This window comes from Scomber scombrus, chromosome 20, assembly GCF_963691925.1.
Source record: "Scomber scombrus chromosome 20, fScoSco1.1, whole genome shotgun sequence".
Lineage (NCBI taxonomy): Eukaryota > Metazoa > Chordata > Actinopteri > Scombriformes > Scombridae > Scomber > Scomber scombrus.
The window spans coordinates 20,021,199-20,044,569 of NC_084989.1; the positions used below are offsets into that span (position 1 = coordinate 20,021,199).

The window sequence follows — 23,371 nt, forward strand, 5'->3', positions numbered from 1 at the left end:
TGATAAACAGCTGCTTACCATTTAGGGCACTTCACAAAGTTTTTTCCCTGAACTTCTCGAATCGGGATTTTTTTTCTTTTCTTCTTCTTCTTTTCTTTACGTGTGTGTGTGTGTTTACAACGCAGTGAGTCCTAAGGATGTTCAGATATAGCCAGTCTGCACCGCTGGAAGCTGAAGTCTGGATTCTAGGTTTGCGTAATGCTGAGGCGTCCTCTGTTCAACATCTGGATTAACTATTTGGAGTCAGAGCTAGCGGCCCAACACAAAACTCTTGACTGTCTAGTCCATCTTTACGGAAAGACTGCCTTTTTTTTTTACTCTGGACTTTTAACTGCTTTTGTTAACACGAGTTTGCGTGTAGATTATGTATTCTTTAAAATGGGTGCGAACAATGGAAAACAGTATGGAAGCGAGGGTAAGTGTGTGCAATTACAGCTTTTAAAAAGGCGTTTTATTTCAATTACGCGTGAAATGACGAGTCATTTACAAAACTGCACCGCTGTAAGTTTGATAAAAGAAATGATGAGCATGTTTCCTGTTGGTGTCCTGCTTTACTAAAAACACAAAGCAATGCACAGTTTCTTGAAGTCTTTAGCTTCCTTGGGGTTTGTCCTCAGACATAAGGCAGCTAGCTGAAAACTAGCACTATTCCCTCTATATCTTCAATTTTCCTACATTCATTTTCACTGCTTGTGTAGAGTTAAACTTACTCCCTACTCCATCCACAAAACGCCAAGTTGCGTATAAGATGTGCTGAAACGGTGCTGATACATTTGACTTTGAATTACCTACTTTTTTATACCTTTTTTTAATGATGTGCAACGTTCATATTCATCCCACAGGAAAGACAGAGACATCTGGTGGTCATGTTTTAAACCCTTTTTATTCTTAATGAGCTGCTTCTAACTGAACACAGCCCTCTGCAGCCACTTCTCTACATTATTATCCAGGAAATGAACTCCTCAAAGGCTCTTATTGTTCAAGTTAAAAGCTTAATACAAGAGTTTGCACAGGTAAGTTATTATTTCACATGCAGACTTCAAACCTCTAGTGTTGGAAATTAGTAGCAGAGAAGAAGTCTTTTTAAGGTTTTAAAATCAGTCAGTTCACAGTCAGTTTAATGCTCTTAATAACTCACATAATCAGTCAACAACACATGACTTGTTGGAGCAACAAGTTCATCAGACAACACCAAGTAGTCTAATTAATGCCATATATTTTGTGCTGAAAGTGTGCATCTGCAGGTCTAGTGGAGGCGGGTCCATGGACATGAGTGTCTGGGCATGTGGGCACTTACTCATTCTTATCTTGATAAGAGGCAATTCCTGAGATTTTTTTTGCTCACAAGCCCTTCACCTATTGTTGTTTGATGTGGTAGCCATTTTGTGCATTATCGGTCAACGCCATATGATCCCTGTGTAAGTGAAAATGTGTATTCAATGCCTTGAAAATACATGAAAAGGTTAAGGCTTCCACAGATGTGCCTAACACTAAAGACAACTGATTCCTGAATTATTCATATTTTAGTTTAATAGGTAGTTGTGGTCTTAAAAAAAGCTCTGTTGCAGCTGATTGATGTTAAATGTTGTCATCAGGTGTATTAGAAGCAGATATCTCAGGAGACAAGTTGGATAAATACCAATATTGACTCACACTTAATAATACCGCATTATTTGGCTTGTTATGTTGATATCAATAATGTGCCAATATGAAACAGACAAGACAAAAAGAGAAGTCATCAATAATGTGGAGATGGTGGCCAGGCAAGCAGAGGCATTCACTGTCCGTCTCACTCAGCTTGCAGATAGATTCAGAAAATTGTTTCACCCTACTGGAATGCAGCTTAAATCCACCGAAAGACAACATGAAACTTTCTCTTTTGCAATATTAAGATAACCAAAATCCAAGACTCACAAAACACAATATTGATAAAAATCTCCAACCGTAGCAGCATTTAATGATCCTGGAATGTCAGTTCAAACGTCAGAGTCAGGCTCACCTTCACTTCATAATCTAAGGCCTTAATCTTTCAACATTATATATTCGTGGGGGGAGAGAAAGAAAAAGAAGAGAAAAAAACCAAAAAACAACTGTGGCCCGACTCTTGCAAACACATTATTTCTGTCTCCAGAGCAGAAATGTTTGTATAAATAACATTCCAGTGTGATCTCTTCCTAAGTCAATAACTGCAGAGAAAAGATTGGAACTCGTGATGTTAAAAATAACATGTGGACCAGCTCCACCTAGGAGTATTCAGGAATCCAGCCTGTGAAGGTATATGAGCAGATTCTTGACTCTGTCCAAGTGATCCATGGGCTGAATGTGCAACAAATGTATCTTCCTTTACTCTTCAGAAAAAAACATGATATAGACTATACAGATTGCACACTTGTTGCACAATAGTAACTCAAAAGTCTGTCATAGCATTAGATTAACTTATAGTTAGCATCTGGCATGGTTGCACCTCATTGGTATACAATATGAATCATGTAGATTACTTGGCCTGTCACTATATACGATACACGATATATTTACTCAGAAGTTATCGCGATAAACGATATTATTGTCAATTAAAGATCATTTTATGCCACTGATATAATGATAATATAATAGCATAGTAATGCAGGAGTTATTTACCTTTAATTCCATATAAGCGACGCTGCACGCTTCTGCAGTCTCCACTCAGGATGTGCACAGTGGGGAATGGAGGACACTACTCGATTAGCCAATGTGAATAGCCTATTAGCTGCTAATGTGAGGTGTGGCAATACTGAGGTAAAAAAGTTATCAAGGTCATGTCCATGTATCATACGATAAGTCGATATATGGACGTGATGATAGTTGAAAAGGATAAGTCAATAATTGTGGTGACAGGCCTAACTCCAAATTCAGTGCAACGACGTGCAAACATAGTCTTGATGGCTTTTTGTTGATGTGACATCATCATGTGTTAACAGGATGATATCTATATTTTCTCAATGAAACATGAGGATTAATTTGATGAGTTTGAGGTTAATGCAGCTTTAATTTCCACACCAGGCTTAATTGCAGAGATATAGACATTTTCAAGCAGCAGGGCTCCAACTAATGATCATTTTCTCGATTAAACTATCATGTGATTGATCATATGTTGGTAAATTGTAAAAAAAATGTTCCCAGAGCCCATGGTTACTCTTTAAAATGTCTTGTTTTTTGTAGCCATAGTCCAAACCCCCACATTTGGGAAGCTGGAACCTGTGAATTTTTTCCACTTTTGCTCAAAATAACCGGCTTAAACGACTATTAAAATCACTGCTGATTGATTTTCTGCCAATAGACTGATTGATTAATCTAACAGATTGTTGCAGCTTTTAGCTTCTTTAAGAAACATAAAAGTAAGTGCAGTCATTAATTTGCTTGTCATCAGATGAGGGGATCTTAAAGGGATCCATTTTCAGATGCACTGGATGGTTGTGATATCACCTCTCATCTCATGACTGAAAGAAGATGTTAGCCGGTGTCCACCTCAATCAGAAAACACCATTGCAGCATAATGTAAACACTGTTGTACATGGCGTTTATTCAAAGCATAAAATCTTTATAGCACTTATATAGTCATCATCTTGATAGTTGCCTAAGACCGGTGTCTTACTCACAAGTGCAGCATTCTGCAGTCCGTCCGTCCACATCTGTTTTCAAGTGTGACTCCGCAATTAATTACACACTGGTCACAACTATGCAGCAGCCCTCCACCAACACATTATATGAGCATAAGTCAGGAAACAGGAGCTTTTCAGAAAGTTGTTTTTCCACTAAAGACAGAAAACAATCTGCCTTGCACAGATCCACATGTGTCACCCCGGTGACCCTGCCGAAAGAATTCCTGTAATATTCAAATATATTTGTTGACACAGCTTTATGATCCCTTGCTCTGCTTTGTTATTAGAAAAGAGCTCTCACGTTGACATTGACGAGCTCCTCATGAATATCTGAGTCGTTTCAGAGCCGCTGCAGATGTGCTGGCTCAGTGATGTCACCACAAAATGTCATTTGTACTCATACCATAAAAGCTGAGTAGGGTTTTTTAATCATTTTATACGTACCTTTGTGATCACGTGTTGTTTGTGTGGCCGAGTTTTGGATACACAGGTTGCATTTTTTCGCCCCCTTTGCACAAGCTTTTATATTTACGACTTATTTTTGGGAACTGTCTAGTCTGTTTAGGTGGTTGCACTTGATGTGCAAGTGGGTGTGACTGCTGGAGACTACCTCTTCTGCCTGTCGTGCTGGGTGAAAGGCACATACTTAGTCTCAGGAAAGCCACAAAGCTGCATTTATGATCTGACAGAGGAATGAAATGCCATAAACAAACCCTCCACAGGCAGCCTGCAGTCACCATGGCCTGTCGTACTCCAGCAGCAGAGACGCACATTCAAAGAGTATATATCTTTGAAATGTAGCACTCGTATGGGACTGTACAGGACACCTAAATCCAATAATCCAAGCATATAGCTCATAAATAAAAGCTGTAAATTCATGTAAACTTCATAAGAAAGCACTTTCATGTGGCAGTCACACATAGTAGTATGACCTAAAAAGAATGCTGCTAATGATACATATAATCATACATTAAATACAGTGACTGCTTGTATCTTGTGCAGGAAGGTTTCTTCACTCATCGTCAGTGGAAGCGAGGGCTGAAGGGGATTTCGGGAGACTTTTATCCTTCTTCCAAATATCAAAAAACGGACACCTACTCAAACAAACCAGTGGACTTTGTTGCATGTGCCAAGGCTAAACTTTCATCTAAAGGCTTTGGCACATAAAAGTCATGAGTGCAGAGAGTGATGGGCTTTTTATTTCCTTACACTTCATACCTCCTTACTGTATTACATACATCCACTTTATCTCTGACAGACTCTTAAGGAATCGAGCGTGCAAGTAGCTTTCTCAAGGGCACGTTTTCAATTTGAACAAAGAAAAAAACGTTAAAGATTTCAGTTGACGTTACATTATGTGACTGTTTAAGTGATAAAACATGACTCATAGATGCAGTTTCTCATCTTAAAGTTGCCATACTGTATCACAGCACTTCTGTTTTTCTTCCCATTCCCCCCGCAGGTAAAGGGAGCTCAAGCATCTCCTCTGACATAAGTTCGAGCACAGATCACACACCAACTAAAGCTCCAAAGAATGTGGCTACCACCGAAGGTAAGGCATCTGGTGCTCATTAACCAAACTCCCCTCCCTTCTTCTTCTTCTTCTTCTTCTCCTCCTCCTCCCACCCACTCTTCTTCCCTCCTCATCCACTTTCTGTAACTGCCTATTTTTGGAGAGAAACCTGTGTGTTCCTGGGATAACCCTAAATTGAAAACAAACTCACAGCTCCCATCAGAAACCAAAGGCATTTCATGGGCTTTGTTTTAGAAGAAGAAGAAAAAAGAAAACACACACACACACACACACACACACACACACACAATTTTGGCTTCTCATTGTGGAAGAATGCTTATCTAAACTGTGGTCGTATCAGGCTCAAAACGTTGCCAGGGAGGGGAGGTACATGTGCTCGAGGGAGAGGAGGGACTTTGCTGGACACGGAGAAGGTGTGGGGAGTGAAAATGGGGAAAGAGGGCTTCACCTTCTGCTCAGACACTGTTGTAACTCCTCTCCATGCAGCTCTCTGGCTCCCTCTTTCCTCCCCTCGCCTCCTGCCAGCCCAGGCAATCTTCCAACCCTGGCAGAGTAAGTGCAGGGAACTGCTTCTCTTTGTCAGGAGTGTACAGTATGTGTTACGAATGTAAACTGTATGCTCATTGTTGTGATTTAGAAATACTTTGCAGCTGACAGATGCCTTTTGAAGCCTCCTGTCAGCAGCTGTCTTGAATGTGGATCGGCCTGATACATTTTTAACAAGCTGTCAGTCAAAGCAGCTTTTTTGTTTTTTTTGTTTTTATTTCAACAAAACAGAGCTACCAAAAGTCAAGTCTTCTCTTCAGATCGTCACCTCTCATTGTCAAAGCTCCAAGTATGTGATGCCAGGAGCTGTAGGCTATCCTCACTGAAAAAAACGCAATATTGATGCTTGTGCTGTCTAGAAATTTGTATAAAAAAAACAAAAAAAACTGCAGACCACATCATCTCAACCAGGCATGGACAGTTTTATATTTATTTATCTTATCTTTAGCATGTAAACCTCTGACCTTTTGTAGGATATCACTGTGAGTATATATTCTACATAATTTTTGAGTATATATTCTACATCATTTTTTACACAAAAAACTGAATTAATTACATTTTTTACCACTTAAGAGCAGCATAATTAGCTGAAAAAGCATCATTCTTGCTCTGCTTTTGGTCACCAACTCCTGAAGGAGCAGCTAAATGCTATGTTCACCTGCTAGTTGCTAACTTTATCTGCCTGCTGTTTGGTGTTGAGCAGGTAGCATACTGTTGTTGTTTTAGGTGCTGCATCTGGAAACAATTAGTTTATGAAAGGGTTGAGAATGCACCAAAACATTGAAGCAGTGGCCAGCTAAAAAGCACTAGCTAAAAGATGCTAAAATGCTCAAGCTGAGCTGAGGAAAAGGCTAATTCTCTGTCTCTTTCACACTACAGTCACAGTCATTTGATATATTCTTAATGCAAAACTATTGATTAGTGTAACTTTAAACTGCAATTAACAGATTTTTGGTCACTTTGGGACACAACATTGACTTATCATCATTTTTGATATGTTAAACCTATTAGCAAAAGATTGCTTATTTACACATCCAACAGTTACGGAGCAACATTATCATTCATTTGGAGTTGTATATCTGGCAACATAATTAATGTAAGTCCAATATTCACTCTCTTTTAGCTCTGTTTTTGGTCTCCACCAACTCCTGAGGGAAATATCTGGCACTTTAGCTGCTAAATGTGCACAAGCTATCTCTAACTTTGTTTACAGTGGGTTTTTAGGGCTTTTTTGTTCTAAAGATCCTGCCTGGTGTGTACGAATACTTCATGAGAGCAGTAAGAGTGAACCAAAAGAGTAAAATTGTAGCCAGACAGCTAAATAATGAGCTGAAACTCACTGCAAAGCTCTGTAAAGCTGCAGAGTCAGTTGATAATTCATTACACACATCGTCACTTGATACATTGTTGTTATGAAAAATATAGATTATAGCTGTTATAAGTTGACTGATCTTTATTAGCTTCATAGCACCTTTTAATTATGTTTTGGCTAATGTCAACTAGCAATAAAAAAGCACAACATGATAAGGGTGTCTCACACTGGTTGACAGATTTTTGGGGTCATGTTGAACATTAAACAGGCGGGAAATGTTCCAAAAAGAAAGAATGAGTCATACAATGAGAAAGCCTGAGATCTCAGCACTCAGTGAAGTAATCACTGAGTCATTGATTTTGACCAAAAAACCTTATCAAAGTCCCCCTGCGAATACATTGTGGTCTCTTTGTATTGTTGCTGTCGCTTTGTGCTGTGGTCGCTCTGTCTTTCTCAGAGTTGTCCAGTGACTCACGGGCTGCTTTGCACGCTCATACACATACACTCACCCAGTCCCTCTCATGCATTGTCATCACCAATCTTAAATTTGCTCTGGCATGATGAATGTAGTATTCTTGTGGTTTGGAGTTGGCCACAAGAAAACAAATACCGGCTACAGCCTGTGTTTATAACTGTCACTCAGCTTGGAGATTTCAAGGTGTTTCTCAGAGAAGAAAGCATTGGGTGAGATCCTCTCGAGACGTCAGATGTTCTTTTGGTTTCACAGTAGATGTGTGTCAATTAGTTTGTTTTAGTGAGGTTAATTCACTGATTAACCTCACAAAATATAGAGCAGGCTGTACCTTCTTCCTGTGAGCAGACAAGGCAGATTACTGTTACCCATTCAACTTTGCTGGAAATGCTGACTCACTTCGATCTGTCCATTGAAGAACTGCTGGAAGTGCACCCAGAGTATTTTAGGGAAATTGATAATTGTCCTGAATGTGTCTACTTGGAGAACAACCTGTGCAGATATGAATATATAGAGTATAGACCATGGCCAGTGGCTTCCCCACCATAATTTCCCTCCTGTGTTATGACTGAAATTGTTATTTTGTTCTCCATGCTAAGTGGGAGTAATTACATGGTCTGGAACCACCATGGCCACAGTCAAATCCCCCCTCCTTAAAAAGACATACACACACATGCAGACCCACGTTCACATACTCATACACACACACACACACACACACACACACACACACAGGCAGATCACACAGTCCTTGCCCACCTAGTCCTGTGGTCCACTAAACTAATCAGGAAGCAGTCTGGGCTGTTTCCCCACCGCACACTGGGAGTATTCATATCATACAGTGTCCATGCTGCAGTAATGTCGCTGTTGCATTAATGTAGTTAGTTAGTTTGAGGTAACGTGTTCACATGCACGGTTTCAAATAAATTGCTGGGAACTCTGAGCAGAGCACACTTAGGCTAACGTTAGCTATTTCAGCTAAATTGTGCTAACTAGACAGGCATTGTAATCACTAAACTCACCGAAATATTGCAACAATAGTGTGAGTTTCGGAGCCGGGGAGAGCAGCAGGTGATCCAACTGTCAATCACAGCTGTCAATCAACAGCCATACAACAAATCTCATTAGCAGATAAACAATTTCCAAAATGACCACCAGAGCACTTATTAGAGGGCTGAATTTAGTGATTGTGACCATAATGACTCATTAAAGGAATGATTGAGTACTTTTAGAAATTAGTTTGATCTAGCATCTAGTGGCCTTTGGTGGTATTACACTGCAAGGTACTTCCACAGTGGTTTGCTTTAAAGCCAAAAAACCATAATACTGAATTATTATCCAGCCTTAATATCCATATTGAGATGGAAAGTAGGCCATTGCCTGTCTTCCTCTGCTGGCCCAACATGTATTCCTACTAAATCAACATTAGGAAGTTACACTCATTCTCCTCCCAAAAACAAACTGTGTTGGGCAGTCATCTGGCAACTTTTTGCGACGTGTCTCTGTTTTCATTTATTATTTAGACAGGCTTGTGGTGGCCTGACCCAGTTGAGTTCCTTATTAGCTGCAGACTGAGAGGCACAGTCCTGAACAGTAAATCCTTCCTGTGGGATGAAATTCAGTAACTCCCAGCAGGGGTTAAACTGTGACCCCGTCTGGGCCTCAAGGGTTTGCTTTGGCACACTGGAACTCAGGGTACCTTAGGAATGTGGCTCAGGCATGGCAGGAGCTAAACCGACAACACCCAGAGATGTTCAGCCTCTCGAAGACCATTTTGATCCTGCTATATCAGCTGGAGCCTCGTGCCAAGTTTTAGCCACTGATGTAATGCAGGCTCGTAGGGGCGTTGATCATGACAAAGCAGCCATGCTTTAAGGGGTGAGCCCCTTCACACGTTTATAATGGCACCAGGAAGGTGGCTGAGACGCAGCCAACAGCGGGAACAATCAACATGCCGACTTCCTCTCCGTCTGCCAAGGAGCAAAGTAACAAAGTGATAACAGTGACAGGGAAAAGCTTACTCAATCCTTCTACACCACTTCCAACATCGTAGTAAAAGACTAAACACTGTAAACATGTCATGATTTTAAATGCAGATCTATATGTGTTTTTTTTTTTAAAAGCAGTGTATCTTTTAGTTTCTACTTCTTCACAGATGTCTGTTTTTATGCATACAATCGTTACAGCTGTGCTATGCAAGTAGTTATTGCCTGGACCGGATTGCACAATATCAGGCCAAAAATGGGGAATGTAAATAAGCATCAGGCAAGTCGATTAGTCATTTTATCACAGTGGAAGAAGACCAATTCTGCATGTAAGATGCCTGAAAGAAAGTGGAGCGTATTAGATTTCTCTTCGCCTTCTTTAGCTTGACAACATAAAACATCTGTTGTGTGACGCCCACCAATAAGAGCAATAAGTGGTCATCAGCCTGCAAATGTAAACATGGCGAATTCAAGGAGGCTCTCCTGTCCGATTACCGTTGCATGCCGTGCAGGTCATGAAAGAACGCAAGCTGTAAATGGTCGAGTTTCAACTTTGTGTCTCTTTGTCAAATCACTGTGCAGATTTTAAGGCATCATGAATGAGTATTGTGTCTCCGTTTGCTACTTTTATGCATATTTAAAAAGACAATACAAAATAACAATTAACCTCCTTGCTGCTTTGATCCTAATACAGCATTTGTGGTTTTATCTCTTCTGATCGATGTATCTCCAAAACGCCAATTTTTAATCAGCTAAAAAAAAAAAGCCTGTTTCTTTGTGACAATGAATTTTTCAGATCAAGTGAGTTTTTACAAGGTTTATTTAGCGTTTAATGGTAACGTATTTCACTGCATGTGCTGTAACTACACCCAACAATGACATCACAGAGTCCTGAGGCGCACAGCAAGGTGAAACCACTGGAGATCAGAGGGTGTTACTCTTTAAAACGCAGGAGTTTATAAGCTCATCAAGGAAGATTTAACCTCATTTATCCAAAGAACTTTAAAATCGCCAAATTTGGGGACCCACATGTGTTTCATTGGACAGCTACAGTATGGTAAGTAATTGCATAAATATGGGAGGTGTCATGCAGTAAGGGCCCCTGTCTGGACTCGAACCAGGAACATTATGGTTATGTAAACCCTCAACTCTGCTGCTGGTTTTTATTCTTTATTTTCCTTAACTTTCAGGTGAAGTGAAGGCATGTAATTGTGAGTGGCAGTATGACATGAATCTTTTGAAATAAGTTTGTCAGGTTGTAGTTAAAATAGCAGTTTTCTTCACAACCTCATTTTTCAATAACTTCCCGTCAGTTAAGTATAAAAAGATTGTGATATTTCCAGTTCACCTGATGGTTTTCCTTTTTATCACAGGCTCTAATATAATAAAGTTATAGCAATAAACACTGAAATATTGATCGCTCTCAGTTCACAGCACTCCCACATTGCTGTTCTGAAGTCAGCGTGAGGGCTCACTGTGCAGTCTAAACAGCTCGGCTCAGAAAACTCCTGTCTCCAACATGTTAATATTTTTGCCCTCCCAAGGGCAACAAATACATCACACTTCATCTGTAAACCAACTCCACGCAGTGATGACCCATTTAGTTGTGTTTACTTAAGCAGACGTATAGTCTTTCATTGTTGATTTTTGCTGTGCCAAATGTGTAAAAGGCTGCAGTGCTGCGTTTGTGTGCGTTTGTTGCCGTTGGGACGTTTTCACCGCCGAGAAAAAGATTTAGCTTGTTATCCTCCACTTATGTTGTAAATGTAACTTTTATCACTCATCTGCAGTCATTACTTCAGTATATCTTCTAAGTCAAATAACACAGGGTAAACCTCAAGCTGTTGTGAGAAATTTATCTTTTTTGAAGTCTTGGTTAAACTTTGTCCTGCAGCTCTACAGCTGCTTTAGAAGCTCTGAGACAGGCCGAGAAGTTTGTTTAGATGAAGAAGCATCTGTTGCTGAAGGAGAATATTTGACAGGTGATCGACTGTTGACTATGTTTGGTTACCTATGAAGGATTAGAGGGAATACTGTTGCGGACTGCTGTCACTTTTTCCCCCCATTTTCAACTTATATAAAGCAGCACACTGCAACTATTTTAACTTTTTCAACAAGTCTACAGCAATTGTAATGAGAAATATCAGTGGTTTTTCTTCCAAACCTCATTGGAAATTGGAAGTCGTCTTTGTAAAGAGAACACAGAGAGGGAAAAGAATGCCAACGCTATTTTCCCCCCAGATTTTCTCCATCAGCTGTCCTCGCTCCTCCCCCTTCCTTTCTACCGTTCCTAGAGCCAGGAAATCTGAGCAAAAAGGCACAGAATAAGGCGGTGAAAGAAAAAAGAAAACAAGTGAAAGCAGTTTATCGAAGCAGGAGAAGTAGAAGAAGAAGGAGGAGGAGGAGGGGAAAGGAAAAGGCAGTTGAGCGAGCAGAGTGCACCCATCTCATAATTCTTCTCTGATTACGGCTCCGTCTTCTCGTTCTCTGTCTCTGGGAGGAAGCGCTCGGCCCTGTTGTTTTGAATGCATTTGCCATTTTCTTCAACAGGGTCACATTTTTCAGCATTACTACAGGAGCATGTTTGACAGGAGTTGGGAAAGACGCCACCTGGCCGAAACACACGCTCACTTCCTGTAAGATTTTGGCTCACGAGTGATGTTTTTACTGTGATACACCTGGGTGTTTGGGCTTTTATGTGGCAATATGACCACAGTTGCGGACCAGCTAAACTGACAAAGCGGACTCCCCCCAACCCCAACCCCAACCCCACCCTCCCCATACTTTCATTCTGTGGTTTGTTTCATTACGTAAGCTGGGAAGTGTCAGTTGTGGCCGAGGATGCAATGCTACAAAAATGAGAGGAAAATTTCTCTCCAGACAGAGTTCTTCAAGGGGTCTTGGTTGTATAAACTACGTTTTATAGAATTGTGTGTTTTTAAAAGAACCACGAGAACAAGTGAGGAACAGTTTGTGGTTGCACATAACGCCTGGCTCGGTCATATAGAGCGAGTTAAGAGTCGACTTCAGCTGCAGTTAAGAAGGACGAAACATTTGTCTCGGTTGTCAAAGCGTTCGCCTATATTTGGTTACTCAGATTTAAACTCCGAAACCAAAAGCAACCAAAGATCCAAAACCACCAGACTACGTGTTAGGTTCTGGGTTTGCCTTTCATAAAATCTAGTATGGGAACGCAGGTGTAAATGAACAAAGCTTGGCCTACATGACTTATTCAGACAAACAGAGGTGACTTGATTAAACAGAATAGTCAGATACTTTGGAAAATATACACTTTCTACCCCAGAGTAAGATGGGATCTATAGCTAACACGAATAATTCATTAGCATAAAGACTGCAGCAAAATCTCCCAAACAGTGCCTCTAAATTTAAATAGGTAGTTTAAACATATCTGGTTTGTTTAATCCACACACAAACAGAAATGTAACAAGTTTACAGCCATGAAAGCGGCTCTGTGAGGCTAAACGCTAACAGGTCTTAGTCAGAATAAGTCATGCTTTAAACCCATTTAACCCCACTGGACATTTTTTTTCCACCTTAAAAGCTGCGAGAAGAAAAATTTGCCATCTGGTGAGTTTGTATTTCCAACTCCTGTCCAGTCATATTGACACTGAAATGTCCAAGTTTCATGAGGTTTAGTATGACTGGCCTGCACCATGGCATTCAATCTACATATACAAATGATTTAATGCAGTGTAAGACCAATCACAATCGTGCATTGTGCTGCAAAAAAGCTCAGTTTAACCAATTAAATGAAGTTTTATGAAGAGTTTTATTCTCTTCTACCATATGAGACAAACTAACCTCTTAAAAGCAGTCAAAGTGAACTCTTTTTTTTTGTCAAGAGTCTCTAACCGCAAAAGTTCCAGCACTTCCCTTGTTCTGTTGCTTCAACCACATGAGATCATTACATTTGCTCCTCATCACAACCAAATCAACCGTTTGGGCCAGCGCTCGCTTTTCCATTCCTGTCTGATGTGCAGTTTCTCTGCGCTGTGTGAAAGCCAGCGCTGCCCTCCTCAGTCATTTAACACAATTGTCACTATATGCTCTTAACCCCTTCTCTCACACACACACACGACTGCCAGAAAGGATAAACTGTACAGAAAGGCATCTCGTGCACATGCTTCTCTGCTGCTTCATCTCTGACATCCTGATTTAACAACCTTAGAAAAAAAGGAAAAATGACGTCAGTTTGAATGTGTGTGATGTTGCCAAAGGCCGGACCGATCTTTGCATGATGCTTAATTTGCCTTTGGAGTCTGGACTGTCATCTCTGCTCTGTGGAAAATGTGTGCGCTGTGATGAATAGACAAACACGAGAGCTTGCATTTGTGAAGGAGTGACTTTAAATTTGGCTTTACGATATCTAAAAACTGCTGCCCCCCCTCCTCCACTGAGGATTTATAAAGTGACACGGAAAACTCCCCTCTTAGGAAATCGGACGTGTTGTTGGGGGGAAAGCGTGGCGCACACTTAGCACAAATCTAGTGCTGCACAAGCTTCAAAAATTGAATCCCGAGACTGAGTGAGTGTGAGAATAGCTTCAGTGTAGAAGTTGAGGAGTTAGGAGTTTTGTAGGGGGGTGAGGGGGGGTTGTGCGGAGTAGTCTGTTTCCTGTCCAAGTGTGCACATTGTAAAGGAACCAGCAGGCCCTATTGTCTTTCAGGTTGTCCAGTGACGTAAGACCTTCCTGTAGTGAAGGCTTTGCTGATAGCCTCGCCGCCACACTGTACGGTAATATCAACTTCCATGTATTCAGTAAAACCCAAGACATACCCAGATGTTTTTTATCCCAGGAGTTCTCTCTCTCTCTCTCTCTCTCTCTCTCTCTCTGTCTCTCTCTCTCTCTCTCTCTCTCTCTTTGTCGGATGTTTCCCTTTAAAAAACTGGAGCATGTAACCGTTTTATTGCTGATAAATCTGTTGCTTTTTTTGATCCTCTTTCACTCAAATCCTTGCTGCCAGGTTGTCTTTTTTATTTATTTTTTATTACTTGACTCTTTTTTTTTAACACTTTCTTGTATTGATTGTTTGATTTCTTCACTTATAAGCAGAAAGCATCTCTAAATTCCCTCTCATGCACTACACCACACCCCTGTCACAGTCTTGGCTGGGGAGGAGCACAGTGAACATGTCACAGGGCTAATGGCATTGAGGTAATGGATTGGTCTATTCTGCCAGATGCAGCAGTAATAATCCTGCTAGCTCCAGACAGGGTCTTAGCAGAACTTCACAGCACTGCAAGATCCTGAAAAGAATCCCTATAGCTTTAGTTTATGACCAGGCTGCGCCAAAGTCAGGATTGACCCTGCCTGTGCACTTGTCTCTGTCTCTGGTAAAGTCTGCAGGCTCTATTGCCAATTTATCTTCCCTCTTTCTTTTCCTCTCTTGCCCCTATTTTCTTTTTGAGGCCCTCGAAATCTGTTTTTGTGCACTACTTTAAAAAATTCATCAGGTTTTTGTCATTAAGGCGACATCACTCCGAACATCCAGCTGCGCCTCTTCATCATGCAGGCATCTTGTCTTTTCAGTGATCACTCCGATTGATTTACATTAAACTTCTGGGTATCAAAGCACGATCCAGATGTGTCTCAGAAGTAAGGCTAAGTTGATGTTAATGGAATCCTGCTGCGGCACTGCTGTGGATCAGCATAGATTTGGTATTAGTGGCAAATGATTTCAGCCAAGTATGCCTTGCTGTGGCTATACGCACATTCAAAATGCATGAGTTTCTCTTTCATTTCACCACTGCTCTGTTGTTCTTTGTCCAGGGTAAAGACCAGATGTTCCACTGTTTCTCCTCTGATTTCCTAAACCAAACTGAGTCTTCCACCATCTGCACTCGCAGCGCCTTCAAGAAACGTTTAACAGCTGCATGGTATTTGTCCTGTTAATGATAGGTTTGCAAGTGATACGCAGATATAAAACACGACACCGCCGGTTAACTTATACAGATTTAAGCAGTAACTGAGAGTTAAGGGACAGGTTATTCTTTCAATTGAGTTTAACGCTGAGAATAAAAGATCTGAACTGAACACACAAAAAAAGACAGTAAATAATGACAAAAGTATCCCAACCTTGGGTTCCATTTACTAGCTTTTCCTGGAGCTTTCAGTCGTATCCACGGATGGAGTTTGCTCAGTCGTCATGGAGATGAAGTGTTGCCATGTAACTGTTATGACTTAATGTATGTTCAGGACTTCTCATCTGTGTTGGCTTAAAGTTAAGCAGGAATTTCATTCTGGATCTTGGAAATAGTTTGATCAAACAGTTCCAACTTGAAGTCCACTGATTTGAGACGTGGTTAAAAGCTATGGACCTTAGCTTGGGAAAAACTACAGCATTGTATCCCAACTATCATTCTTACTAAAGTGAAGTTTATAAGTGACAGAAGAGGGAGTTTTTATCTGAATAATTTTGTCTTTTTTGGATGGACAGTCTGAATAATAGTATTTCATTTTGAGAAAGTTGAAAAGTTGAAATATTTGTCTGCAGGTTGCGGCTTTAGATTATATCTTGAAGATGGAGGCTTCTCAAAGCAAAAAGTGAAAAAGTCGACGATTGCAGGCCTGCCAATAAGCTCTCTGTACCTGATGAACTGTGATTCTTACACAGTAAACTTGCTTAATCATAATTTTAGTCTGACTTCAATAGACATTTATTTAGCCAATATCTGCATAGCTTAGAAACAGTGTGTTTGTTAGTCTAGAGGAAGTACTGATTGCCTAATTGTGAATAATATGTGCTGTTTGAGAATATGTGAACATGTGAAAAGACACACATAGAGAGAGAGACAGAGAGAGAGAAAGCTGTTCAGATGCAAAAATCAAGGTAAATTAATTTATATTGTAATGGTGACAAGTATAAAAGCGAAGGAAAGAAGAAGCTCATTATTAACAAATTAGAAAAGTGATTAACCTATACATTTGTTTGTGGCTGATAGTATCAAATTATCTGAATCCATCTTCTTAAATGTGAGTCTGAGGACTTCATCTTGGGTTTTGGGGAACAGTGATTGTCATTTTTCACTATATTGGACATTTGATCGACTAAGTGACTTATCTCATTTAAAAAGCCCCAATGATTATTTAATGAACAAATGCCTCACTCAGCTAGATAACCACAACACCTGCACATTCCCTAAAGCAACCAAGTGCCATCTATCTGAAATCCAGCACAACTGAGAAGCTGTCTTCATTTAGCTTTTCCCCACCAGCTGTGGGAAACTGCGTCTCGGAGAGAAATGGGGTGGATGTAGTCTAATTAGTAGCACCATGTTTCTCCGTTCTCTCTTGTTTCTTCTTCTGATCAGTAACACATGTAATTACGCAATTTGAACATTGCTCCTAAGCCAGTGGCAGATGAGTTTTTCTCCCCTGCGTGCAGAATCCATCTCATTAGCCTGGACTTCATTCATCCATCAAAACTAATGACTCAAGAAATATGAAAAATCATTCATCAGTCATGATTTTGGTCATTGTGTACATCTTTGTGTTGTGATATGAAAAGGACTGATCCCCTTTATAACCATAAATATTTAACACAGTATCATTTATATTCTTATTATTTACTGAAAACATGAAATTTCTTGCACCCCATCGGACCTGATGCCAAAATATACTGATTTCCACTTGTTTGTATAGCTCTGTGTGATTCCAGCTATGTTGGATAAATCCACAAACACTAGGTATTAACTCAGGAATTTTGCGATATTTATAATGTGGTTGAATAAATAAAAAATCCCAGCACCACCACTGTCATGACATATTTGGACAGGTGTGGGAAATTTGAAATAGATGAAGTGTTTATAATGACCTCAGACCATTAAATCTTTTGTATTAAGCCAAAAAAATGCATTATCATCAGTAAAAAGCCATTTGAGAGCAATGCCGGCCAAGATAAGCCAGATGACCTCAAGGAAATAGTCATACAAATTTAAAGTTGAACTAATCATAGCTAGACCACCCACGAGATGCTGGAGATTTATAAAATGCGATGCACTTTTAAAGTGATGCTCTTCGTTTTGTCCGAGTTTGGATGCGAGTGAGTGTTTTAAGGCACACAAGAGGGAGTTTTAAAAGTAGCTGTGAGTCGGAGGACATGTTCCCGAGAGGACCCGGTCTGTGGATGTCATCAGAGGCGGGCTGGGAGGCAGACTGAGCTGAGGTCTGGATTTCAGATCTGCAGGGACAGCAGTAGTACGGCCGATGTCACTGCCCAGCTGTCTGTCCCAGCACACAAATCCACATGACAGGCAGGATGCTGTCCATTCATCACTAGCTGACAATCAGTCTGGAAGCATCTCAACTCGGTTCAATCATGGATTCATCTACATGCCTGGCATTACAAATGTAGGGAGAGGGTGGCAAAAGTGTAGATACCCTTAACAATGTATTGCAATTCAAGACATCAACACTGCAAACTACCACTTCAAAAGCCAAGAGTCTACAGCAACACTAGTGAGGCCTTTGTGACACTGTACTCAGGCTTATGTTTAGCAGCAGGGCTCAAAATTAGCATCAGTCAATTGCCTGTAAAATATGTAGCTGGTACATTTACTTCACTTACTAGCCAAAAAAACAATGGTAATCTATTAAGTGGCTGATACAATTTGACTATTCACTACTTTAAAAGTGAACTTTGAACCCTGTTTAGCAGGTATAATCTACACCATGTTCACAATCTCACCATCTTACTTTTGCGCAATACCATGCTAACATGCAAAGTGCAGCTTCGCTCGAAATGCGAGTAACGTTTCTTAGTTCAAATAAACGTTCATATGAAACTATTCCACTTTTTTACTGTAAAAATATTTTTTCTATTAATGCAACAGTTTTGGTATAGAGAAGAAGCTCATAGTAAACTCACACAGAATTATTAGCAAACCTCGCAGTTCAGCTCTACTGAGCATCTTTTAGCTCGTTGTTTCGGCCTTAAAGCTGCAACTTTACTGTTTTGGTTCACTCTTACCACTCAGGTAGTTTAAAGAAACAGCTGATAAACCATACTGTACCTGCATAGTGCCAAATGACAAACTAAATTAGCAACTAGATCGTGAATCTAGAGGTACATTTAGGAACTAAGGAGATGGATATTCCTCAGGTAGAGATCAAAACACAGCAAACAATATTGGACTTAAATTAACTAGATGGACCTTATCTCCAGTCCAAATGAATGCTAACACATTAGCCATATCCACTTCATAAGGTGATAATGTTATATTTAAGGTTTGGTCTGCTGCACCCAGGCGGTTAAAATCAATGAATACGGCTTTCTATATGTTTACTATATGTATTGTGGAGAAAAGTCACTGAAGAAGAATGAAAAGAGATACCTGAGACCCAATCTCATCACATATCCTACAGTAACTATCAATGTCTCAAACATATAGACTGATAGTGATTTTTTTGGGGGGTCACAGTTGGACAGCTGTAAGTGACATCATTCTTGTAACTTCTCGAAATGCTTTTAGTGATGACTATCAATCCGACTCAACTCAAAACTGGACAAGACGAATTAGAGGGGTGATGAGGAGAAGCTGATAGCATCAGAGGAAAGCACTCAGTGTCCCGGTGTGATGGGTCGATCCCGGGAATCAGATCCAACACCCTGACCTGATGGAGGCGGAGGCCTGGAGCATCTCACGCCACAGTGATGAGATCCAGTCGGCGCTTCACACAGCTGCGTCTTTAGACGTTGCGGCAATCAGCGCACATCTGTCAGGAGGGCCTCAGTGTTTACACAGGGGTAACCGTACATTGTCAGCCCCAGCAGCAAACTCCTCAGCTGCTCGCTTTGAAGCTACAGAGTTCATCTGATCAAGAGGCCCTGTGACTGCTTCCCAAACGCCTGGAAGATAAATGTGACATATTTTTTCCCCAAACATCCCAAAACGTGATAACGAGATCCATGGAAAGTCTTTTTCATTGATGATAAAAGCTGGTGTGGCTATGGCACCATCGTGTTGAACCCTGCACTTGTTGGCCGGTTTCTTGGCTTTATGTCTAGATTTTTCTTATTCCCACGGATAAGTGGAAAATATATTGTGACAGTGAGTCATTTCCAGCACGGAAACAGCGAAGATTAATGGAGGGAAATAATTTCAGTGATCTAAAACAGCAATGGTAAAGGTCATGGTTTGGTCCTCCAGAATGAAACACAACATTGATGAGATATGCAGCTCGTTATTCAAATGTCCCTGTTTTTTAAAAGGAAGATGCCCCTTTTTTTAAACTTTTCAAACCTCTTCAAAAATCAAGTCTATATAATACTTTGTCTGGGGTGGGGAGGCACTACAACCTTTTTTTTTAATGTCAAGGACGAGCTTTAAAATAACCCTGGTGATGTCATCAGGGGTTATCTCAGCTTGGGCTTACAGAGCGCAGATTTATGAAAGGAAGCCTACGTTTGCAAACTGGGGCCATTGAGTTTGAAAGATAGGGACATTAACCAGACAGGGTGGATCCAATGAAAAGATGTTACATGTTGCATCATGGGAAATGTAGGATTCAGTGTTTTTGGAACTTGAGCCAAGGACGGATCAACGTCAGGATATCGCTATCCCTGCTGCATTGATTTTGACCAAAGTTTAAGAAGCAAAAGCTATTTTTTCTTGCATGGAAACTCGGCTTTACTGTTCTGTTCCCTTTTATAAAACCAACAGATGACAACACAGTCGTTGAAGGCATTTAAAGCGTTTGTTTTAGTTTTCAAAAGTCATTTTGAGAAATGTAGGAAATTACTCTGGTTGAAGTAGAGGTGCATGAGTCACATTTTGGGAAAGTCCAGCAAAACTTGCTTTACAGACTCACATTGCAAAATAATTCCTGGAATGTCCTGACCATCATAAATGAATAATATTAAACACTGAGGGAGAAGTTTTCCCTTTACAGAAGCTGTACAGTTTGCTCCACATTCAGAGTTGACTTCAGATAGTAATTCTGTCTTTTCCTCTCTTTTTTTGGTTCCAGGTTTAGACTCCAGCACACGAACACTGAGCACCCCCAGCCCTGGTCTTATCTTGCCATCTAAATCCTCCTCTCTCTCCTCACCTGCCCTCTCAAGCAATGGCCATGAGACCAACTCTTCCTCTTCCTCCTCTGCCCCCGCTGAGACAGTCGCTGTTGTTCACTCTCAGCCTGGCACCCACACGCGCTCCCGCCAGTCGAAAAGCCACCACCACGCCCCCATCGACCTCCTCCCAGACCACAGTCTGTTGCAGATCTTCTCCCATCTTCCCACCAACCAGCTGTGCCGTTGTGCGAGGGTATGTCGCCGCTGGTATAACCTAGCGTGGGACCCGAGGCTGTGGAGCACCGTCAGGCTAACAGGAGAGCTCCTTCATGCTGACCGTGCCATTCGAGTCCTGACCCACCGGTTGTGCCAAGACACCCCAAATGTGTGTCTGACGCTGGAAACGGTGGTGGTCAATGGCTGTAAGAGGCTCACTGACCGCGGCCTGCATGTGGTCGCTCAGAGTTGTCCTGAGCTGCGACATCTGGAGGTTGCTGGCTGTTATAACATCTCCAATGACGCTGTGTTTGAGGTGGTGTCCCGCTGCCCCAACCTGGAACACCTGAACCTCTCAGGTAAATACCACATCGCCATATTCAGTGAAAAGCAGTCAAAGCTACTTGATTACAGGCCAGGCACAGGCTTACTGGGTTTTATTAAGGAGTGGCTGCTACCTTACATCACGCACAAGTGTGGATTTACCTCAAAGAATTCCTCTCTTCAGTCATTTCTTCTAAAGCTGCTAAAATCATTAGAGGAGCTGGAGAAGCTCTGCCAACCTTAAGCTCCCATGTGGGAGAAGAAAGGCTTTCTTTAGGCTGAAAGCAGAACTTACCTCAACATGAGTAAGAGGAGCGGTCTGCTGCTTTCATTAAGGAAGTGACACAAATAACACTGAGTTGGACAGCACTCTAGTGGCAGAGCACCAGTCTGTGCCATTAGCACCAGGAAGTAAGCCCTTTGTAGCCCTTTGCTGTAAAAATAGCCTTTAAAAAAAACAAACTTTGTGGGTTTTATTTGAAAGGCTGAAAATGATGAAATCAAATTCATTTTTCTAACAGTTAACGACGCTGGTCTTTGATTTTTTTTTTCCTTTGCAAATTGACCTCAGTTTTGGTTTTCTCCAAGTTGTTTGCACTCAAACATTTTCATGCCTCTAGTTGCAGGCATAAAGCCAAATACTTTACTCTGGTGCCCTCAAGTGGCGAATCATAAATTAACTTCAAGAGTAAGATTGTTTTCAATGGAGAAAAAACAGTATGCATTGAAGAAATAATCTCTGCTTCCTCTTCCTGCAGGTTGCTCCAAGGTGACATGTATCAGCCTGACCCAAGAGGCCTCGTTACAGCTGTCCCCTCTGCACGGCCAGCAGATCTCCATTCACTACTTGGACATGACCGACTGCTTTTCCCTCGAGGATGAGGGCTTGCGAACTATCGCCGCCCACTGCCCTCGCCTGACTCACCTGTATTTGCGCCGCTGCATCAGACTGACTGATGAAGCCATGCGCCACCTGGCTCTCCACTGCCCTTCGATAAGGGAGCTGAGTCTCAGTGACTGCCGCTTGGTGGGGGATTTCGGCCTGCGTGAAGTCGCCCGACTGGAGGGCTGCCTGCGCTACCTGAGCGTGGCCCACTGCACCCGCATCACAGACGTGGGCATGCGCTACGTGGCTCGCTACTGCCCAAGACTGCGCTACTTGAATGCGAGGGGTTGTGAGGGGCTGACAGATCACGGCCTGGGCCATTTAGCCAGGAGCTGCCCCAAACTCAAGTCTCTGGATGTGGGTAAATGCCCGCTGGTGTCGGACAGTGGTCTGGAGCAGCTGGCTATGTACTGCCAAGGCCTGAGGCGGGTGAGTCTCAGAGCGTGCGAGAGCGTAACAGGCAGAGGACTCAAAGCTTTGGCAGCCAACTGCTGCGAGCTGCAGCTTCTCAACGTGCAGGACTGTGAGGTATCGCCAGAGGCACTGCGGTTTGTCCGACGCCACTGCCGGCGCTGTGTCATCGAGCACACAAACCCTGCTTTCTATTGACGATCTGAGCTTTTTGGACTGGTCCTCTGACAAGTGGATGTTCTAATATTCCTGCTATGGTGTTGGCAGCAGCTGATGTGTCAGAACTGATTGAAAACTGGTGTGCAATACTGGCCAGAATTTGTCTTTTTTTGAAATCCGCTTAGTAGCTGTTAATGCTGTCCTTTGAAAAATACTTCCTTAGAATGTATTTAACATATTTATCTGTAAAACCAAAAAAAAGGCAGAGAAGTACAGTATGTCAGTATATTACTTTTTTTGTTGTCAACATCACAATTTGCAATGTAACAACATGCTACGACACTGAGCACTGGGTACAGTTGTGTTACCATTTAAAAGCATTGTAATATATTCTATTTTTAAGTTCATCATCACCTTAAGGCCCTGAAACATAATCATTATCGTACATTACTACAACTATTTATGAACAGCAAGTATCTTCAGAATAAACCACTAAGAATGTAGCTACAAAGCAGCAAAAAAAAAAAAAGCAGATGTGGTGATTTAAAATATACTCAGTTTCACTTTCTTTATGTTGTGTGCATATGCACTTTATGCTATTGTGCTGACAATCACTTCAACTGAGCTCAAAATGTCATCAATTTGTCATCTGAGGTTTCTGTTAATTAACGGATACTATTACTGAGAGGACTTTTACTGCCAAAAAAAGAGACAAACAGGTATGGGATCATTGTTTGAAATAAACAAGAACACATTGCTGCTATAACTGTGCCAATAAATTTCTTCAAAATCCGCCTCAACAACTGTGAGTGTTTTACTCAACCCTTCATTAAAGTCTTAAAGGATTTAAGTCTG

The 23,371-nt window shown here is 41.3% G+C and overlaps 1 protein-coding gene across 1 annotated transcript; it reads left to right on the forward strand.

Annotated features, from left to right (window-relative positions):
- Window positions 1-4: 4 nt before the first annotated feature.
- si:dkey-192l18.9 (F-box/LRR-repeat protein 7) lies at window positions 5-22,690 on the forward strand. The gene is made up of 4 exons (XM_062441745.1): window positions 5-415; window positions 5,101-5,190; window positions 20,478-21,095; window positions 21,819-22,690. The coding sequence occupies exons 1-4, from the start codon at window positions 199-201 to the stop codon at window positions 22,553-22,555; spliced, it is 1,662 nt and encodes a 553-aa protein (XP_062297729.1). The 5' UTR covers window positions 5-198; the 3' UTR covers window positions 22,556-22,690.
- Window positions 22,691-23,371: the final 681 nt, after the last annotated feature.

Coding starts and splice junctions, on each gene's coding strand:
- si:dkey-192l18.9 (XM_062441745.1), top strand. CDS start 199: ATGCTGAGGCGTCCTCTGTTCAACATCTGGATTAACTATTTGGAGTCA. Junction 416..5,100: donor AAAACAGTATGGAAGCGAGG/GTAAGTGTGTGC, acceptor TTCCCCCCGCAG/GTAAAGGGAGCTCAAGCATC. Junction 21,096..21,818: donor GGAACACCTGAACCTCTCAG/GTAAATACCACA, acceptor CTCTTCCTGCAG/GTTGCTCCAAGGTGACATGT.